The sequence below is a fragment of the Erpetoichthys calabaricus genome, chromosome 3, assembly GCF_900747795.2.
Source record: "Erpetoichthys calabaricus chromosome 3, fErpCal1.3, whole genome shotgun sequence".
Classification (NCBI taxonomy): Eukaryota; Metazoa; Chordata; class Cladistia; order Polypteriformes; family Polypteridae; genus Erpetoichthys; species Erpetoichthys calabaricus.
This window is the reverse complement of record NC_041396.2, coordinates 142413837-142433271: the sequence shown is the minus strand read 5'-3', so window position 1 is coordinate 142433271 and position 19435 is coordinate 142413837. Positions and strand designations below refer to the sequence as shown.

Below are 19435 nucleotides of genomic sequence, written 5' to 3'. Positions count from 1 at the left end.
GATACTTTATTAATCCCAAGGGAAAATTCACATACAGTACTCCAGCAGCAGCATACTGATAAAGAACAATATTAAATTAAAGAGTGATAACAATGCAGGTAAAACAGACAATAACTTTGAATAATGTTAACGTTTACCCTCCCGGGTGGAACTGAAGAGTCGCATAGTGTGGGGGAGGAACGATCTCCTCAGTTTGTCAGTGGAGCAGGAAAGTGACAGCAGTCTGTCGCTGAAGCTGCTCCACTGTCTGGAGATGATCCTGTTTAGTGGATGCAGTGGATTCTCCACGATTGACAGGAGCCTGCTCAGTGCCCGTCGCTCTGCCACAGATGTCAAACTTTCCAGCTCCATGCCTACAATGGAGCCTGCCTTCCTCACCAGTTTGTCCAGGCATAAGGCGTCTCTCTTCTTTATGCTGCCTCCCCAGCATACTAGTGCGTAGAAGAGGGCATTCGCCACAACCGTCTGACAGAACATCTGCAGCATCTTATTGCAGATGTTGAAGGATGCCAGCCTTCTAAGGAAGTATAGTCGGCTCTGTCCTCTCTTGCACAGAGCATCAGTATTGGCAGTCCAGTCCAATTTATCATCCAGCTGCACTCCCAGGTATTTATAGGTCTGCACCCTCTGCACACAGTCACCTCTAATGATCACGGGGTCCATGAGGGGCCTGGTCCTCCTAAATCCACTACCAGTTCCTTGGTTTTGCTGGTGTTCAGTTGTAGGTGGTTTGAGTCGCACCATTTAACAAAGTCATTGATTAGGTCCCTATACTCCTCCCCCTGCCCACTCCTGATGCAGCCCACGATAGCAATGTCGGCAGTGAACTTTTGCACGTGGCAGGACTCCGAGTTGTATTGGAAGTCCGATGTATATAGGCTGAACAGGCCCAGAGAAAGTACAGTCCCCTGCGGCGCTCCTGTGCTGCTGACCACAATGTCAGACCTGCAGTTCCCGAGACACACATACTGAGGTCTGTCTGTAAGATAGTCCATGATCCATGCCACCAGGTATGAATCTACTTCCATCTCTGTCAGCTTGTCATTAAGGAGCAGAGGTTGGATGGTGTTGAAGGCACTAGAGAAGTCCAGAAACATAATTCTTACAGCACCACTGCCTCTGTCCAAGTGGGAGAGTGATCGGTGTAGCATATAGATGATGGCATCCTCCGCTCCCACCTTCTCCAGGTATACGAACTGCAGAGGGTCGAGTGCGTGGCGGACCTGTGGCCTCAGGTGGTAAAGCAGCAGCCGCTCCACTGACACACCTAAATCATCACTGGTGCAGGCAATTGATTTTCAAAGTCACATGATTAGTTCAACGGAGATCACCTCTCTGGGATTTCAATTGGCTGTCGTATAAATGCACTTGATTTGATTGGTGGGTCATTATGATAGATAAACCTGTACAAAGATGACAAAAGAACACTGCAAGTAACTCAGTGAAAAGGTGATTGAAAAGCTTAAGTCAGGGGATGGAGACAAGAAAATATTCAAGTCACTGAATATCCATGGGAGTCCAGTTAAATCAATATCATTAAGAAATGGAGTGAGGATGGCACAGCTGTAAATGTGCCTAGAGCAGGCCATCCACAAAAACTAAATGATGGCGAAAGAAGAAGATCAGTGAAGGAAGGCTAGTGATCTGCACTGGCAATTGGAAGGTTGCCTGTTCGAATCCAGTAAATGCCAAACGAGACTCTGCTCTGTTGAGCCCTTGAGCAAGGCCCTTAACCTGCAATTGCTGAGCGCTTTGGGTAGAGAGAAAAGCGCTATATAAATGCAAAGAATTATTATTAAGTCTTGCCGAGGTGCTTCAAAAAAAAAAAAAAAAACTACAAACATGACATCTCAGCTAGAGTTTGTCAAAAGGCACATGGGAGGCATGGAATTCATCTTGAAGAAGGTTCTATGGTCTGATGAGACCAAATTTGGCCATCAAACTAAGCACCATGTTTGTACACCGCACATTATCAAAATCATACCATTCCCACTGTAAACCTTGATGGTGGCAGCTCTGAGGATGTTTCTATGCAGGAGGCCCTGATAGCCTTGTGAAGAGAGAGCATAAAATGAATGCAACAAAATATATGGAAATCCTGGACAAAAACTTGATGCAGTCTGCAAGAAACCTGCACTTTGGGAGAATACTTGTCTTCCAACAAGACAATGGACACCAAGCATGAAGCCAAGTCTACACAGGAATGGCTTTAAACCAAAAATGTTAATGTCCTAAACTGGCCAAGTCAGAGTCCAGATCTCAATAAAAAAAAAAAAGGCTACTTACCCATAACCACATGCACTGGCAGAACTGGAACAGTTTTGCAAAGAAAAATGATGAAACACTGGCAGCGTCTAGATATGCAAAGCTGAAAGAGACCTGTCCGCAAAAACTCAAGTTTGTCATGGTGGCCAATGGTGCATCTACTAAAAACCGACTTGGGTCTACTTATGCAATGAATTATTTTCTGTTTTGTATTTGTAATTCATTTAAACTATTTTGCAGAGATCTATTTTCAGTTTGACATTAAAAAGTCTCTTTCTGTTGATTAGTGTTAAAAAGGCCAAATGAAATCCACTGTAATTCAATGTTATAAAACAATAACATCTGATAACATTCATGGGGTGAATAGAATATATCTACTATACAAGAGTGATATTATTATTTAAAGGCACTAATCTAAATACTTCGGTGGGCTGTTGCCCTGCCCAGGATTCATTCCTGCCTTGTGCCCTGTGTTGGTTGGGATTGGCTCCAACTGACCTCCGTGACCCTGTGTTAGGATATAGCAGGTTGGTGAATGACTGACTGACTAATCTAAATATGAAGTTTGTCTGCTATAAATCATTCAATTGCATACATTCAGTATTTTTGGGATTCTCTTTTAGCTGTATATACTGTAAGAAGTAACAGTAATGCGAATAATAGTATTGTCATGTGTTCTGAGTACAGTTTAAATTCTTACTGGCACATTCAGCTAACATACAATATGTCACCACTCTCCGTCAAAATGCTATTGAGTAGAAAACAAGTCACCTTACCTGATGTTCAGTTTTGCTCCCAGTTTTGTGGACAAATTCCTGAGAAAAACTCCAGTATAGTTAGTGGGACTCTCAATTACAGGCTGAAGTGAAAATCAAGAAAGAAGGAATCCAGAGGGTCAATGACATCCAACTGATGTTCTAATAGTGACACTGAAAACCTGAACATATTAACTCCACTCACAGTGGCCTGCAAGTCCTTAAAGAGACTTGGTTACACGGTGTTCATAGTGAAGTTCTTTCATTCTTGAAGAGGTCTTCTCTAATGCTACTGAAGAGACATCTGTCACAATCTATTATATGATAATACATAGGAAAGCATCATCTAGAAAACAATACAGTTGATCCAATATGTTTATTCATTTATTTGCTTCCTAAGACGGCTTATTTCAGTCTAGGGCCACAAGGACAACATGGAAGCGACTCCTAGACTCTGAATTAGCTGACATTCAAACCCAGGACTGTGAAGCTGTAAGCATTTTAAAGCCTCTGTATGAATTATTTTATATAGTGAAGCAATTCAATTGTTCTTAAAACTCCTAATGCTGTGCTGCCTATACACAGTATGGTGCAGCTCAATTTGGAATATGTAAAGAACTACTGTTATGTCTGTAAATGCCATACACTTGGGCTGTGCCACCTGCAAACCAAGGCCTGCACCTCATCTCTGAGACAGCGGGTGCATTCAGTAAAAATCAGCTTGTAGTGTTGGACTGGCAAACTGCCTCCTTCTGTGCACAAGAAGGTCTTTGCTCTGCCACACCCGACCAAGTCTGCACGTCAAATGCACACGCAAACAGCAGGTGAGATCCACACTGACATCATGGGTATACCAGAACTTACACAAGCAATGTTGTGCTTAGCAAAGTGGTGCAAACATTTCAAAAGCCACAAAGAGTTATTATGGTCCCCTGAATACAGACATTTTGTTTTATTTCAGCAAAATGTCTTCTGGGCCCACTAGGCTCAAGAGCTTCCCAAATGAAGATTCCCACTTGTACATGAGATAACGTTCTCTGCATAATGCAACATTCTTTAGATACTTACTCCTTGATTCAGCAGCAAAAATCTCCCGGAAACTCCACGTAGCTGTCTTGTTCCTGGCAGTGGTGGTCCTGATGTTGGCAACGGCCCAGCTGTATTTTTCGCTTTCTGGTGACAACCTGTGTCTTCTCGGTGACACCCCTTCGATGTTCTAGCGGTTTTTCAGTCCTCCTAAGCCATTCCAAAGAGAAAGCAAATGCAAAAGTGCAGCAAATATAAAAACTATGAAAGAGAAGAGGGGAAGAAACAAAACAGGTAAACATATCCAGGAAATGCAAAACTTTTTAAAAATGTTCTCATTTTATATGGTGATCAAAAGCGGGTTGTTATGTACTAGAAAGTTCCTAAGCACAAAGAGTTCCAAAAATACTGAAAAATGGCGAGTAGAGGTTGGGAAATCGAGCACCATTTCAAGCATAGGGCCACATGCGTCCCTGATGGCAAATACTACTCCTTGAACACTAATCTCCAAGCTTGCTTTTAATTATTATAAAATGTGAGTCTTTACCAGGATGTACTAAACTTGGGACTTTCCTCTGTGAAAGGATTCCACATGCAGTTCCAGTCACGTCCAAGGGCACAGCACATTTAACAATGTTTGTAGGGCTTAGATGAATGTCGCTTGATACTTTACACCGAACAAAAAGAGGGGCCCAGAATTCTGTGCATTGTGTCGTCTACTGTTTTTTAAGAGGCAGAGACTAACATCATTTTTTAAAATTTTTGCCTGAAAATTCTTGTTATTTTAATTATTTTTATGCAAACTGTAGCCCTCTGCTGTTGAAAAAGGTAAGCTACCTATATTAAGGATGGTGTCTAAAAGTGTTTTCCTCTTTGGGTTTTGTCCCTTTAGTGTTTCCACGTGCCATATTCTGCTCTCACCATGTTCCTCAGCACAGACCAGAAGGAGCGGGATTCTGCAACGGCCTACAGTAAGTTTCACTATGGCTGATGTTTCAATGTGCCCACGACCTCCTGGGCACAGAACTGACATTGTTTTTATGCATAGCCTTTTGGTATATAAGATCTTGCACACTGCTAGACTTCAGCTAATCTAAATAATCTATAATAATCTATCTATAATAAGTTCATTATTAAAACAGACATGGCTAAATGATTCAATACTAATTTGTCCTGACAAATGCATCCACTGGTTGGAAATTCTGTAAAATGAAGCACAGTACTGAGCATTCTCATTTTTTCAACAATCACGTGCATTGTTGTCCACACGTCAGTTTGTTTTCTGTGTTTTAGGGCTGCAAAGAATTCAAGGCTGTGGCAATGGCCAATGCAGGATAGGATAATCTCATTCAAATAAAGCCCATTTATTAGAACTGTAGAACATTTTGATGAAAACAGATCATTCACCCTAACACATTCATCCATCCTATTCACCTAGATTGCCCAAAATAACATTAAGCCAAGATCTGAAGGTCCCTGAAGTCCTACTGTCTACCTCTCTACTTCATAACTTATTCCAACCGTCTATGGCTCTCTGTGTAAAGAAAGACTTCCTAAAGTTTGTGTGAAATTTACCCTTAACAAATTTCCAACTGTGTCCCAGTGTTCTTGATGAACTAATTTTAAAATAACGCTCTAGAGCCACCATACTAATTCCCTTCACAATTTTAAACACTTCAATCATGTCACCTCTTAATCTTCTTGGTTCCACTTCTTCAATCTTTTTCCTCATAGCTCATACCTCTCAGTCCGAGGATCAGCCCAGTTGCTCTTCTTTGGACTCTTCTCCAGCACTGCTATGCCTTTTTTTGTAGCCCATAGACCAGAACTGCCCACAGTACTCCACTAACCTGGGATGTGAGAAGGAAACTGGAGTAGGACAAGAAAACAGACACAGAGAGAGAGCTTGAAAACTAAATCCAAATACTAACCAGGCTGGGATATGAGCTCTGGACCTGTGAGCTGCCAGATTTAAGCATTGTGCCACCAGACTGCCCATAAACTTGTTATTGATTCTCTTTAACATGAGTTACAATGCCGTCTCCCTTGACCTTTGAATTAATAAGACTGTGATTTAATACCGTTGGGAGATTTTGTTCTAGTTTAGAGCTTGTGTAAACGTGCACTGACATGGCATGCAGTCTGCTAATAAGCTTTAGTGTTTGTCCAAGTAGTGGAAAAAAAAAATGAAGTCATTAATTTTAGTAAGTTAAACAAGAAATGGAAAATAGAAAACAAGACAAGAAACCCATTTCATTCACTTATAGGAAATTTCAGAATTGCACTTATCCTTGTTCTTAAATTATTACAAGTATGGGGAAAAAATGGACCAGGAAATAAGGAGAACAAAGCAAAATCCAAAACAGAGTGATGGTCGCCGATACAAGTCTATACATTCCTACTGTTAAAACCCAAAACACTATGCAAAATTTATTGTCAAAGGGACTTACAAAAAGTCTTAAATGGAAAAAGAACCCTAAACTGCTACAATTCATTAGAATATTCACAGTCCTGGACAATCAAGAAGTTCACAAAGCCAAGTTTTATACCGTTGGGGTGATGAAGTCACTTTCGATCATCATGTGAAAGCAACTTGGATCACTGCAAAAAGGCTCTCTGAAACAAAAAATGGTGGTGTGGTGATAACAAAAAATAACTTTAAAAAATAGTAAAGCTAATAAATAAAATAAAAAGTACAAATACGTTCAGCAATGTATTCTCAAAATAAAAAGTTCAAATCCCTCCCACTAACATGCAGACTCTGCATGCATCTATCAAGGTTTTCTAGAGCCGATTAAATAATTCAGGGATGTGAACATCTGAATGAAAGTCTAACGCTAAAATGGGTGAAAACTTCACCACTCAATTTTCCACCCATCCTTTGATTTTATGAATCAGTATAGTACAGTACACTGTTGGGGGGGCAATAATGCTGATTGACACAGAACATCAGCAACAGAATAAGCTATAATGCTTGTAACACTTCCTATACTTTGGCAGTACTTTGTAATCTAATATATAAAGCAGAGTCTATGTATGCTTGTTTGTCCGCTATACAAATCTGCATCAGGCGTCCGACCAAACTGGGCAGGGGGCTGCTTTGTGACCAGGAGGAGGTCATAGGGTATGTTTGGTTGGGAAAAATGTCCTCGGTCAAGCGCAGGACACTTTTTGACCGACACAACGTTTCGCAAAAAGTCCCCGTACTTATCATCGACAAGATGGCCGCACGTTGCAACAGTTGTTAATGGCGGCGCCATCTAGCGGCACGTTTGGTCTCTGTGCATCCCTCTTTACCAATGTTTCTTTAAATTGCCAAGACATTGTGGAAGTGTCCAAGTATGAGAAAGCCGACTGCTTTCATCGCGTGAAGGGGAACTGCCGTATGGATGTAAAACGTGAACGACCCAGTGCGCATGACTGGCTTTGTGTATTTGTGGTGCTGTTTGCTCGCTTTCCGACTCACAGTAAGATTTCAGTCTTGATCTTTCTGATTGACTGGTGCTATTTGTTCGCTTTCTGACGTATTGTAAATAACGTACATTCATCTCACTCTGGTGCTTATTCCGTATACCATGTATACCATGTGACACAACATCATTGTCCTGCTTTTCGCTAATATGCCCATGCCACCAAAAAAAAGACATGGCATTAAAAAGTCTACTTCCGATGCCACAAAAAAGTCTATTTCAAGGCCGTCTCAAACCTTGCGCAAGACGTCAACATGTTTTCATACAAAAAATTCCGCTGATTCCGAATGATTTACCCTTTGATTTCAAAAGGCTACAATTTCCTGTTCGTTTGGATTTTGCTATGTGAATTACTAAGGCTGAAGGGCAATCACTCCAAGTTAAAGGCATCAATTTGGAAAATCCATGCTTTTCACACAGACAACTCTACGCAACATGTTCTACAGTGGGCAATCCTCACAATTTGTTCATTTTCGGAACCCCAGGACAACACAAATAATATACTGTATCCAAAGCCTCTAAAATGACCACTTATATTACCTATTACAATAAAATCTCAATCAGAAAAATGTTTGTTCGATTTCTATGTTCTGTTTCTTTCATTTGGGAAATTCACCAGTTATAGATTCCCGGGCAACGCCGGGTACTCTTGCTAGTTAAATATAATTATGAAAAAGCTTAGCATTAAATCTAGTGCATGATGGAAATTTGCCATTAATCACTAGTGTATCTGAGGCATGCTTGTAACATATATTAAATAAGCAACTATTCTTTGTTATCTAACTTAACTCTGTGATTTTGAACTATGCAGATTACATTTTTAATATTGTTTGGTATTTTTGTTTTCACTTTTGACATTGTTGTTTAGCAGTATTATTTTTATGACCCCACCACGTTGCCATTCTGCAGATTGTTTTTCAGTGTTTGCTCCACCATTTAGGATTCTGCCGTGTTGAAGCTGTGGTGTTGATAGTTGTGGCACTCATTTGTCATCATGTGCTTGTAAGGACGTGCGCCACGTGATTGCTGCATGTGCAGCACATGACGTTATCATCAAAATGCTATTTAAGTGAGCCGTGTGAGTGTGCTGGTGTCCAAGTTTACGGATAATTCTAAACAAAATGTGTGTGTGACAAGAGTATTTACTGAGATTTAGGCCACTGGATTCTTGCTAGATTAAAAGACAATGGTTTCATTTGTGTACAGTAATCCCTCCTCCATCGCGGGGGTTGTGTTCCAGAGCCACCCGCGAAATAAGAAAATCCGCGAAGTAGAAACCATATGTTTATATGGTTATTTTTATATTGTCATGCTTGGGTCACAGATTTGCGCAGAAACACAGGAGGTTGTAGAGAGACAGGAACGTTATTCAAACACTGCAAACAAACATTTGTCTCTTTTTCAAAAGTTTAAACTGTGCTCCATGACAAGACAGATGACAGTTCTGTCTCACAATTAAAAGAATGCAAACATATCTTCCTCTTCAAAGGAGTGCTTGTCAGGAGCAGATAATGTCAGAGAGATACGAGAAAAGCAAACAAATCAATAGGGCTGTTTGGAGTTTAAGTATGCGAAGCACCGCGGCACAAAGCTGTTGAAGGCGGCAGCTCACACCCCCTCCGTCAGGAGCGGAGAAAGAGAGAGAGACAGAGAAAAACAAACAAGCAAAAATCAATACGTACCCTTCGAGCTTTTAAGTATGCATGTCGCTTCACGAAGCAGCTGCACAGAAGGTAGCAACGTGAAGATAATCTTTCAGCATTTTTAGACGAGCGTCCGTATCGTCTAGGTGTGCGAACAGCCCCCCTGCTCAATCCCCCTACTCAGGATCAGAGAAAGTCAGCACAAGAGAGAGTGAGAGAGAGAAAAGTAAGTTGGGTAGCTTCTCAGCCATCTGCCAATAGCGTCCCTTGTATGAAATCAACTGGGCAAACCAACTGAGGAAGCATGTACCAGAAATTAAAAGACCCATTGTCCTCAGAAATCCGCGAACCAGCAAAAAATCCGCGATATATATTTAAATATGCTTACATATAAAATCCGCGATAGAGTGAAGCTGCGAAAGGCGAAGCGCGATATAGCGAGGGATCACTGTATTGGTCTTTTGATAATCTGGTCCTTTAAAAATTACTATGCCTCAGTGTGTGTCATACTAAGGCAAAACATCACTTACTTTTCAGTCTCTGAGATCGCTTCACTCCTTACAGGATGTGATAACAGAAGGCACGGCTTATTTTGCCAACAGCTTGGGTGGGTTGGTAAAGACTTGTGATGACCACAGACTATGAAAGGATTGGCGAGATCTCATCTGGACTGAAGTCTAACTGTAAAATGGGTGAAAACATCAACAGTCAAATCTCCACCGATTCACTAATTTTATTAATCAATATAGTATAGTACACTGTTAGAGATGTCAGATTAGTATACTGTTTAAAATTTTGTAATATGAGTGCAGCATCTCATGAGGGTAGCATATTAAATATTTTCCTTGCAGGATCATTTAATCAGCAGCAGCAAGCCAAGAGGAGGTAAAAAAAAATTGCACGTGTTTCCCATTGTATCACCATTTAAAAGGGGGTGTTGGAGGAGCAACCGCGTCTCCTTGGGGTGTGTTCAGCCCCCCTCTTTACAATGCGAGTGGCAGAGATGCAAAGTGGTTGGCGCATAGCGCAGGTGAGAGGTCGAGCAAAGTGAGCAGGGGGCAAAGCTCCCTAGAATACTAAATGTTTAAGTTGATGGAAGAGCTGGGCTGTTATTTGTACCAATCTGCCCACTTGTTTCTTTAGTTTATGAATTTATCCATCCATTCTTCACCATACTTAAAGCTCCTAGCCGAGTTAAACCCAATAGCAAAGGAGCACTGTAGTTTCCGCTCATTACTACTAACAATTCATATAAAGCAATGAACAACCTGTAGGGACAGGGGTCTAAACCAGTCCAAGTGTAACATGTTTTTACAGTAACTTTAGATGACTAAATGATCCTGCAAGGAAAATATTTAATATTTAATAATGCTATGTGCATTACGCAGCGCACTTCTGTCATATCACCTATGTCCATATATTCGATCCCTTTTCACTTTTACCTTTCCATCAATATCGCATTGAATTTTGATTCCGTGTTTGGAATTACATCATTACAACACAATGTTTAACTTCCTGTGAGTGAATATGGTTTCTTTCTCCCTATAATAAATGTGTCTGACATAACCACGCAGGACTTTTCCAAATCTCTTTGCATAAGCTCTTGTCTCGCGTGGTTACATCGCTTGGCACAAAGACTCGTCTTGTGGGATGTGAAAGTGTCTCTGACACAATCACGTCTCGTCTTCTTCCAAGATTTTTTTTTTTATAATTGAGAGAAAAGATCCTCTGATGTACAGTACATTTAATCCTTCGCTCTCAATTGCACTTCTATTATCGGCACTTCGTTTAGGAGGGCTGCTGGTCTGTGGTCCTGCCAATGAATTGTTTATTATGACTTTACATGGACTTGTTTCCTTACACTGCTTTCAGCTTCCAGATATACACTGCTTTTTTAAAGCACAGAGGAAAAACGTATAGCTTGGTCACAACATTCCAGAGAATGTATTTCTTTGGCAGTGGTCTCATCTCACATCCCAAACATGTACATGTTAAGCTGTATGTGTGTGCACCCTATAACTGACTGTCACCCAGTCCATAGTTGGCATGAGTGACTGGATCACTGAAACCCTGCACTGCGATAGACAGGCTTGTAAACTTAATTTCAGTACTCTGTGTTATTAAGGCAGGCAATCAATGAGCATCACTAGGAAAGCAAGAGCTGGACAACATAATCCGCATCAGGCACACTGGAGTGGCACTGGTATCATCAGCTCGCTAGTCACTTAGGATTTATTGCTATCTTGTGTGTTTTTTCTTTTTTTTTTTTTTTTACAAATTTTTCATTGATTTCAAAAGAAAGTCTTATTTTAATGTCATTTCAACATAGAACTGGTGCTGTTTTGGGGGGATCTGGAGATATGATTTGTAATGTATGCTAGCTGGTTTATATCTACTTTAAAAGTTCTATATAGGGGAGTGCAGCTCTGCTTGGTTCATAAGTGTAAAATAAATCTTCAAACTTTAACATTACATTTCCTTTAAAAAAAACAAACTTCACAATGGCAACTGGTACTGAAAAGAAAAAAAATTGCAAGATAAATTTATTCCCAAAGCTATTCAATTATCAACTGTACACATTAATGGAAGCACAGCATACATCCCGTTAACTACAACATGAAGTACATTATTTACAAGTGGAAGAGGACACAAGGGCACACTGTGAAAATATGAATAGTCACTTTGGGCAGAAAGTGTGTGAATTATGGTTAAAGAACTAGAAAGAGGGACTGCTGCTGACCCTCTAAAATTAACGTTGTTTGAAAAGCTATAAAATACTTATTCAATACATTAAAAGGCATTATCATATTTTGTGGATATATTTTTTTTTTCAGGAATGACCATGGAAGTTCTTGGCACTTTAATTGGAGCTGCCATCCAGGGACAGATAGTAGCCAGTGCCCATGCATCCAGGCACTGTCCACTTTACAACACATCTATTGACGCCTCTTCCAATGCTACTGAAGACTCGGAGAGCTCAAATAGCACCCCTAGTTCAACAATGACCCACGATTTCCTCCGACAAGCAGTAGGTGCTACACAGCTAAACTTTATTTATTAGAGTGACAATAAATCATAATCTAGGAGTTAACTGTCTTTGTTTACTTTTGTAATTATCATGTTTCTGTGGGGTTTATGTCTGGTCTCAAGGAAAGCCAGAGACTTGTCCTACAGCAACTCCAGCATAGTCTTGGCTGTATAATTTGGGTCGTTGTTGTGCTAAAAGGTGAACCATCACCCCAGTATGAGGTTACATGCATTCTGGAGCAGGTGTTCTTCAAAGACTTCTCTGTATTTGGCTGCATTCATCCTTCCCTCAGTTCTGACTTATGTCTCTGTCCCTGCCACAGAGAAGATCCTTCACAGCATGATGCCATCACTACCATGCTTCTCCATAAAGAGGCTATTAAGCAGGTGATGAGCAGACCTGGCCTTCGCCAAACAGAGTGCTTTGAGTTGTGACCGAAGAGTCAGACCAGAGAATCTTTTTCATCATGTTCTCCAAGTCATTTAAATGCCATCATATTCCTTTTACATAAGAGTGGCCGCTGTCAAACTACTCTACCATAAACACCTAATTGATGGAGTGCTGCTGAGATGGTCATCTTTCCATCAGGTTCTCCCAGTGGTGGGCCATCAGGGCCTGAAAGGCCTTCTCTGCTGGCCTAAAAAAATATCTGAATCACAAACTGATGTTAATTATATTTTGTCCATGAATACTTATTAAATAATTCCAAATAGTCTGTCCGCTTCCTTTCATAGCTTTTCCGATGGTTGTGCTGCTTCCAGACATGTATTTTCGTATTAAAGCATTATCACATTTCAGCCATCATTTGTTGCCAGGCAGGGTCAAAATCAATGAAGTCTGCCTGGAGGCCTTCACAATCCGTTCTACAGGCCCTCTAACACAAAATAAATGTCGATTAAACTGTTGCTTCAACCAATCAGATTTTGAGTTGGTTTCACTAGGGCCCTCTAGCAGGCGTACGGCAATGTCACCGTATTCAGACCCGTTGATTGGATAGGATGATGTAACAGAAAAATCCGAATGAGAGCATCATGGGGCAGCTGTACACAATGGTATGTTTGGCGGTGACCATTCCTGTGTCCACTGCTTCTGTCGAGTGGACATTTTCAGCCCTAAAGCGAATTAAAACTTATGCCAGAAATATGACAGGGCAGGTTCGACTTTCAGCATTAGCTTCGATGGCGATAGAAAGGGACATCGTGATGGAACTGAAGAGCACGGATAATCTGTACGACAGAGTAATTGAACTGTTTTTGAGGAAAGAGAGGAGGATGGATTTTGTTTACAAATAATCCAAATTTTTGGTGAGTAAAATGTTGCGATTTTCCTAAATAATATTGCAAGTTTATGAGTTATTATTGATGTTTTTTATGTGTGTCGCATCTGTAGCTGCAGTAGAAAGGAACTTGTTCACCCCTGGTTTGTCTATTCAATAAAGGCATTTATTGTGGCTACAGGAGTTATCTATCTGCGATGCAATGGCTCTTTATACTGTATTTCTGCATATTAAGATGGTTTTTATAACCATAAATTAGTTTTTGAGGGGCGGGTTGATTCAGACGGAGCACTACTGAAGGCCTAGGTGTGCCACTGGGTTCTCCTATCTCAGCAGAAGACTTCCAAAACTCTGTGAGATTGGCCACTGGGTTCTTGGTCATCTTCCTGACCAATGTCCTTCTTGCTCATTTACTTAGTTTGGTCGGATGTTCAACATTAAGAAGAGTCCTGGTAGTTCCAAAACTGTTCCAATTCACAATTATCAATGCTACTGTGATCCTGACAATACTCAAAGCTTTAGAAGTGCTCCTTGCTCTGATCTCTGCCTAACCACAATTTGATGGCGGAGGCCTACAGGGGAGTTCCTGTGACTTCTTGTATTTTTTGGCCCTGACATGCAATGTGAATGGTGGTGCCTTATACAGGTATGCGCAGGTGCATGACTTTCTAAACGGTGTCCAATTGATTTTGTTTGCTAGAGGTGAAGTCCAATCAAGTTCTAGATGCATCTCAAAGATAATTTAAGCAAACAGGATATCCCTGATCACACTTTGGACTGCCACAGCTAAGAGTCTAAATAGATTATTTATATCAATGAGAGATTTCAGATTTTGATTTTTAATAAATTTGCCAACTGTTCTGAAAACATGTTTTTGCATTGTCATCCAGGGTTATTGAGTGTAGATTGATGGGCAACAGGATAAACATATCACGTTAAAATTAATACATTAATAATTAATTCCACACAATAAAGTGTGCAGAACATGAAGGGGTCTAAATATTTTCTAAATCCACTGTATATTAAAGAATAAAACACATAATATCTACAATTTTCTAAACTTAAATTTTCCAGATTGAATCTGTTTAGCATATACTAAAGATTGAAAACACACAATATGCAATTTTCTTCAAATGTACAATAATAATAATGCATGCCTTTTTTTGCACATGATCTATAAATACAAAAACAAACTGGTCACAGCCATATTACTCTGAAATATCCCATTTCCTCTGGGTGGGTTCCTGCCTTACTCCTGGAGCTCCAGTCCCAGTGAGACCCTCACTAAGATTAGCTGCATGAGGAGGGAAGGCAGGATGCTGCTTTTCTTTTTTATTATTCAAGCACTAAAGTTGAGCTGTCATTCCAGACTGTTTACTTTGGAGGAACAAGCTCATAACATTTGTCTGTCAGATTTTTTTGCTTCCAAAGAAAGACCTTCTTGTTGCAGTGGAAACACTGACCGTGACATTCTTTACTTTTAACTTCTATGTAAACAGCTTATCCGGGCGCCACTTATATTCGATATTCAGGTTATTGTGTCTCTGGCACCCTTTTGTATGTGCATTTTGAAACATTAATAGTGTGAAGATATAAGCACAAGAAATGATGTACTTATTTCTTTTTTGTAAATAAATAACAACATATTCTGCATAACCAAATAATTGTATGCCGAAGTGGGTGCTTTTATTCAATAATGTATCATTGTAACTGCAATTAAAAGAGCCCCATTGTGACAAAATTATTGTAATATCCATTCTCAGAGCAGCACATTTTAGGCCCCATATGGGTTCTTAAAATAATACAAAGAAGCCCCAAAAGACAGACAAAATAAAAACATTTATATCTATAGCACATTTCCCTACAGGATATGTAGCTCAAATTGCTTAACAAGAAGTTAAGAAAAATAATCAAATAAACCAAAATGTCATGTCATTTTCTAAGCCACTTAATCCAGACCAGGGTTGTGGGTGAGTTAGAGCCTACCTCAGAGGGCATAGGCCACAAGGCAGGGACAAACCCTGGACAGGGTGCCAGTCCATCGTGTGTCAGACACACGCCAGGGTAAAATTAGCATCACCAACCCATCTAACCTGCATGACTTTGGACAGAAACCCACACAGACATGGGGAGAGCACACAAACTACATGCGGGGAGAACCAGGAGGCAAATCCTGGTCTCCTTATTGTAAGGCACCAGCGCTACCACTGCACCACCCAATAAAACATAATACCAAAATGATTGAAAAGAAACATACATAATACTGATAAACAAGTAAGTAGTAGCACACAGAAATAGAAATGACGTGTTATCTAATTGTGGCACTCACAGACACCATCATGGCTTGTAAATACTGTATACAGTGCATCCAGAAAGTATTCACAGCGCATCACTTTTTCCACATTTTGTTATGTTACAGCCTTATTCCAAAATGGTCTAAATTCATTTTTTTTTCTCAGAATTCTACACACAACACCCCATAATGACAACGTGAAAAAAGTTTACTTGAGGTTTTTGCAAATTTATTAAAAATAAAAAAACTGAGAAATCACATGTACATAAGTATTCACAGCCTTTGCTCAATACTTTGTCAATGCACCTTTGGCAGCAATTACAGCCTCAAGTCTTGTTGAATATGATGCCACAAGCTTGGCACACCTATCCTTGGCTCTGTACATTGCTGCCGTCATCTTTCCCTTTATCCTGACTAGTCTCCCAGTCCCTGCCGCTGAAAAACATCCCCACAGCATGATGCCTCCACCACCGTGCTTCACTGTAGGGATGGTGCCAGGTTTCCTCCAAACGTGACGTCTGGCATTCACACCAAAGAGTTCAATCTTTGTCTCATCAGACCAGAGAATTTTCTTTCTCAGGTCTGAGAGTCCTTCAGGTGCCTTTTGGCAAACTCCAGGTGGGCTGCCATGTGCCTTTTACTAAGGAGTGGCTTCCATCTGGCCACTCTACCATACAGGCCTGATTGGTGGATTGCTGCAGAGATGGTTGTCCTTCTGGAAGGTTCTCCTCTCTCCACAGAGGACCTCTGGAGCTCTGACAAAGTGACCATCGGGTTCTTGGTCACCTCCCTGACTAAGGCCCTTCTCCCCCGATCACTCGGTTTAGATGGCCAGCCAGCTCTAGGAAGAGTCCTGGTGGTTTCGAACTTCCTCCACTTACGGATGATGGAGGCCACTGTGCTCATTGGGACCTTCAAAGCAGCAGAAATTTTTCTGTAACCTTCCCCAGATTTGTGCCTCGAGACAATCCTGTCTCAGAGGTCTACAGACAATTCCTTTGACTTCATGCTTGGTTTGTGCTCTGACATGAACTGTCTACTGTGGGACCTTATATAGACAGGTGTGTGCCTTTCCAAATCATGTCCAGTCAACTGAATTTACCACAGGTGGACTCCAATTACGCTGCAGAAACATCTCAAGGATGATCAGGGGAAACAGGATGCACCTGAGCTCAATTTTGAGCTTCACGGCAAAGGCTGTGAATACTTATGTACATGTGCTTTCTCAATTTTTTAATTTTTAATAAATTTGCAATAACCTCAAGTAAACTTTTTTCATGTTGTCATTATGAGGTGTTGTGTGTAGAATTCTGAGGAAAAAAATGAATTTAATCCATTTTGGAATAAGGCTGTAACATAACAAAATGTGGAAAAAGTGATGCGCTGTGAATATTTTCCGGATGCACTGTACTTTGGAGTTGGCAGCTTCATATCTGAAATCACAGTAATAAAATGTTTAACTTGTCCTACTAAACCAAACAAAAATAATATCATTATGAGACAAATATTTTAGAAAGCACTTTGCATCATATGTGCACCAAATATCCTATAGAAAAAGGTAAGTGGGAGAAATGGATTGTGTGTGATAAATAACACAGGGAGAGAGTGGCAAGTTAAGATTTAAGTGGCTTTGAATGCACCATGGCTGTGGCAGTCAGACCTGCTGGCATGAGGAGGGTTTGAGGATCAGAAAGGCTGCTGAAGTTTTTATCTTTGCACAAAAAAAAAAACAAAACTCTATGGAGTTCTTTGCTTGGAAACCGATTATTGACAAAAGGGAAAGTGATTGTCACAGCATTGCCAGGACTTCATCTTGGCTCTACTGTCTTTTTCTCTTTATTTTTTAACTTTTGTCTTATTTAGTAATTTAGGTTTGTCAAATATATTTCTGTTGATTATGTATTTATTACCTCTTTGTTTTGTTTTTCTTGTAAATGTGATGCTAAACTTAAGGGGCACGGCCCCCTAATGTTGCAACTGAAAAGGAGACCTCAGCCTCCATAATGAATAAGTTCAGTCCTTCACTGAGGCAATCGTTTTCACTATTGATGCTTGTCTGGCTTTGTTGGGTTGAGGATACTTAATTTGGGTTTCACTTTTGCAAATTCTCTTTTTCTGATTCCTTCGGTTTATGGACATATGCCTTGGTTTTAGATCTTATTATTGGTTTGTGGTTGTGGTTTAGTTCATCTTTTGGCTTGCCTCTTTTGGAACAACTTTTGTTATTATTGTGTTTTATGAAATAATCTCAATTATTAAATTGATGAACACTGTTTGGTATTTGGGACCAGAGATTTTTTAATTTTTTTTTTACAGTTCTCTTCATACTTTTGAGGTTTTAGATATGGTTCCTTTTGGCCTGTTCATGCAACAAAACCTGCATTTCAACTATGGGGCCAGGCTTAGTTTGTTTTTAGGTCTCATGTAAGCTCTGCATTAGGAATGTACATTTCAGAAAATTCTTGTGTAATTTGCACAAATCAGATGTTCTTACACTTGTTTTGGAGGTCTTTATAGTTGAGCAATCAGTTATTTGAAACAAACCTTATGTTGACTGTTAAAATAATGTTTGGGCCATTTTTGTCGCCATTTTAGTTATTTACATCTGCTGTCGTTTTGTGTCTCTCAATGCTAGGACAGCAGCCTGCGTTGCTAGGGGCGTGTCCTCAGAGGTGACGACCTGATGGGTTAAAAGGTCATCTTTCAGAGCACTTCCTCATCTGAATTTGCAGATAAAAAACACCCTTTTTCAAAGGTCCTTTTGACCATTTCAAAACTCTTTGTCTCTCGTTGTGGCTATGATTTTGGTGCTGAGTGACCTCCCACTTTCAATTTCTCAATTAGACTTTTTATTCCTGATCACCGTCATAAAATACTTTTTGCTAGCATGCCTAGCATATCACTTTGTGGCCTACATTTTGAAGAGAAGCCTGTTTTTGAGTTTTGCTAAGCTGTTAGTTGAAGTAAAATGACTACAATTGGTAATTTATATTGGAAATAAAACTTGTCATAGTTTGTCACAAATGAGGTATGGGAGCTAAGGACTCAAGTTATTTCCACCCTTGTCAGTGAGAAGGTTTAGTTGCAGTGGGCTTAAAAATTTTTCCACAACTGCTGATTGGGAAACCATCATGACGATGGGAACACCAAAATATACATTAAGTGCTATAAGCCTAGGGATCCATCTCAGCGGATGTTGGCAGACATTGTGAACTAATGGGTATAACTATGCTTTTATTTATATATTTATTTCTTATCTCATATACAAATAAAGTATATTTATCTATATAATATAGTGCCTTACATATCTATCTGTCTGCCTGTGTGTCTGTTTAATCTATCTATCTGATGCAGCGCCTTACATATCTGTCGGTCTATCAATCAGTTTAATCATTTTCATGTTTTTTACTTTTCTGATATGAAGGATCTTAATATTTCAAATATTATCACATCTTTTGGGACACTACTTTGTTTTTGGCATTGCCATTTTGGTATCACTACTACAATGTTGCTACATGTCACATCAGATGTGTGAAGCTTAGCTGCCTGGCAAACCTGAAACAATCTGAGATTACAGATATGTAAACAAAACTCTACGCTGGTGTGTGATTTTTCTGAAAGATTATTTTGGTTTTCGACTTCTGGCTAGTGTTGATTGAATGTCATTTCTTGATTAGCG

General features: G+C 40.0%; 1 protein-coding gene across 1 annotated transcript in view; it reads left to right on the top strand.

The window, feature by feature from the left end:
* The window catches only part of mfsd2b (MFSD2 lysolipid transporter B, sphingolipid), a 112451-nt gene that overhangs the window by 53616 nt on the left and 39400 nt on the right, over positions 1-19435 (top strand). Inside the window, exons 5-6 of the mRNA XM_051924934.1 lie at positions 4939-5017; positions 11994-12187. Of these exons, the coding sequence (XP_051780894.1) occupies positions 4939-5017; positions 11994-12187 (273 nt within the window). The remainder of the gene's footprint in view (positions 1-4938; positions 5018-11993; positions 12188-19435) is intronic.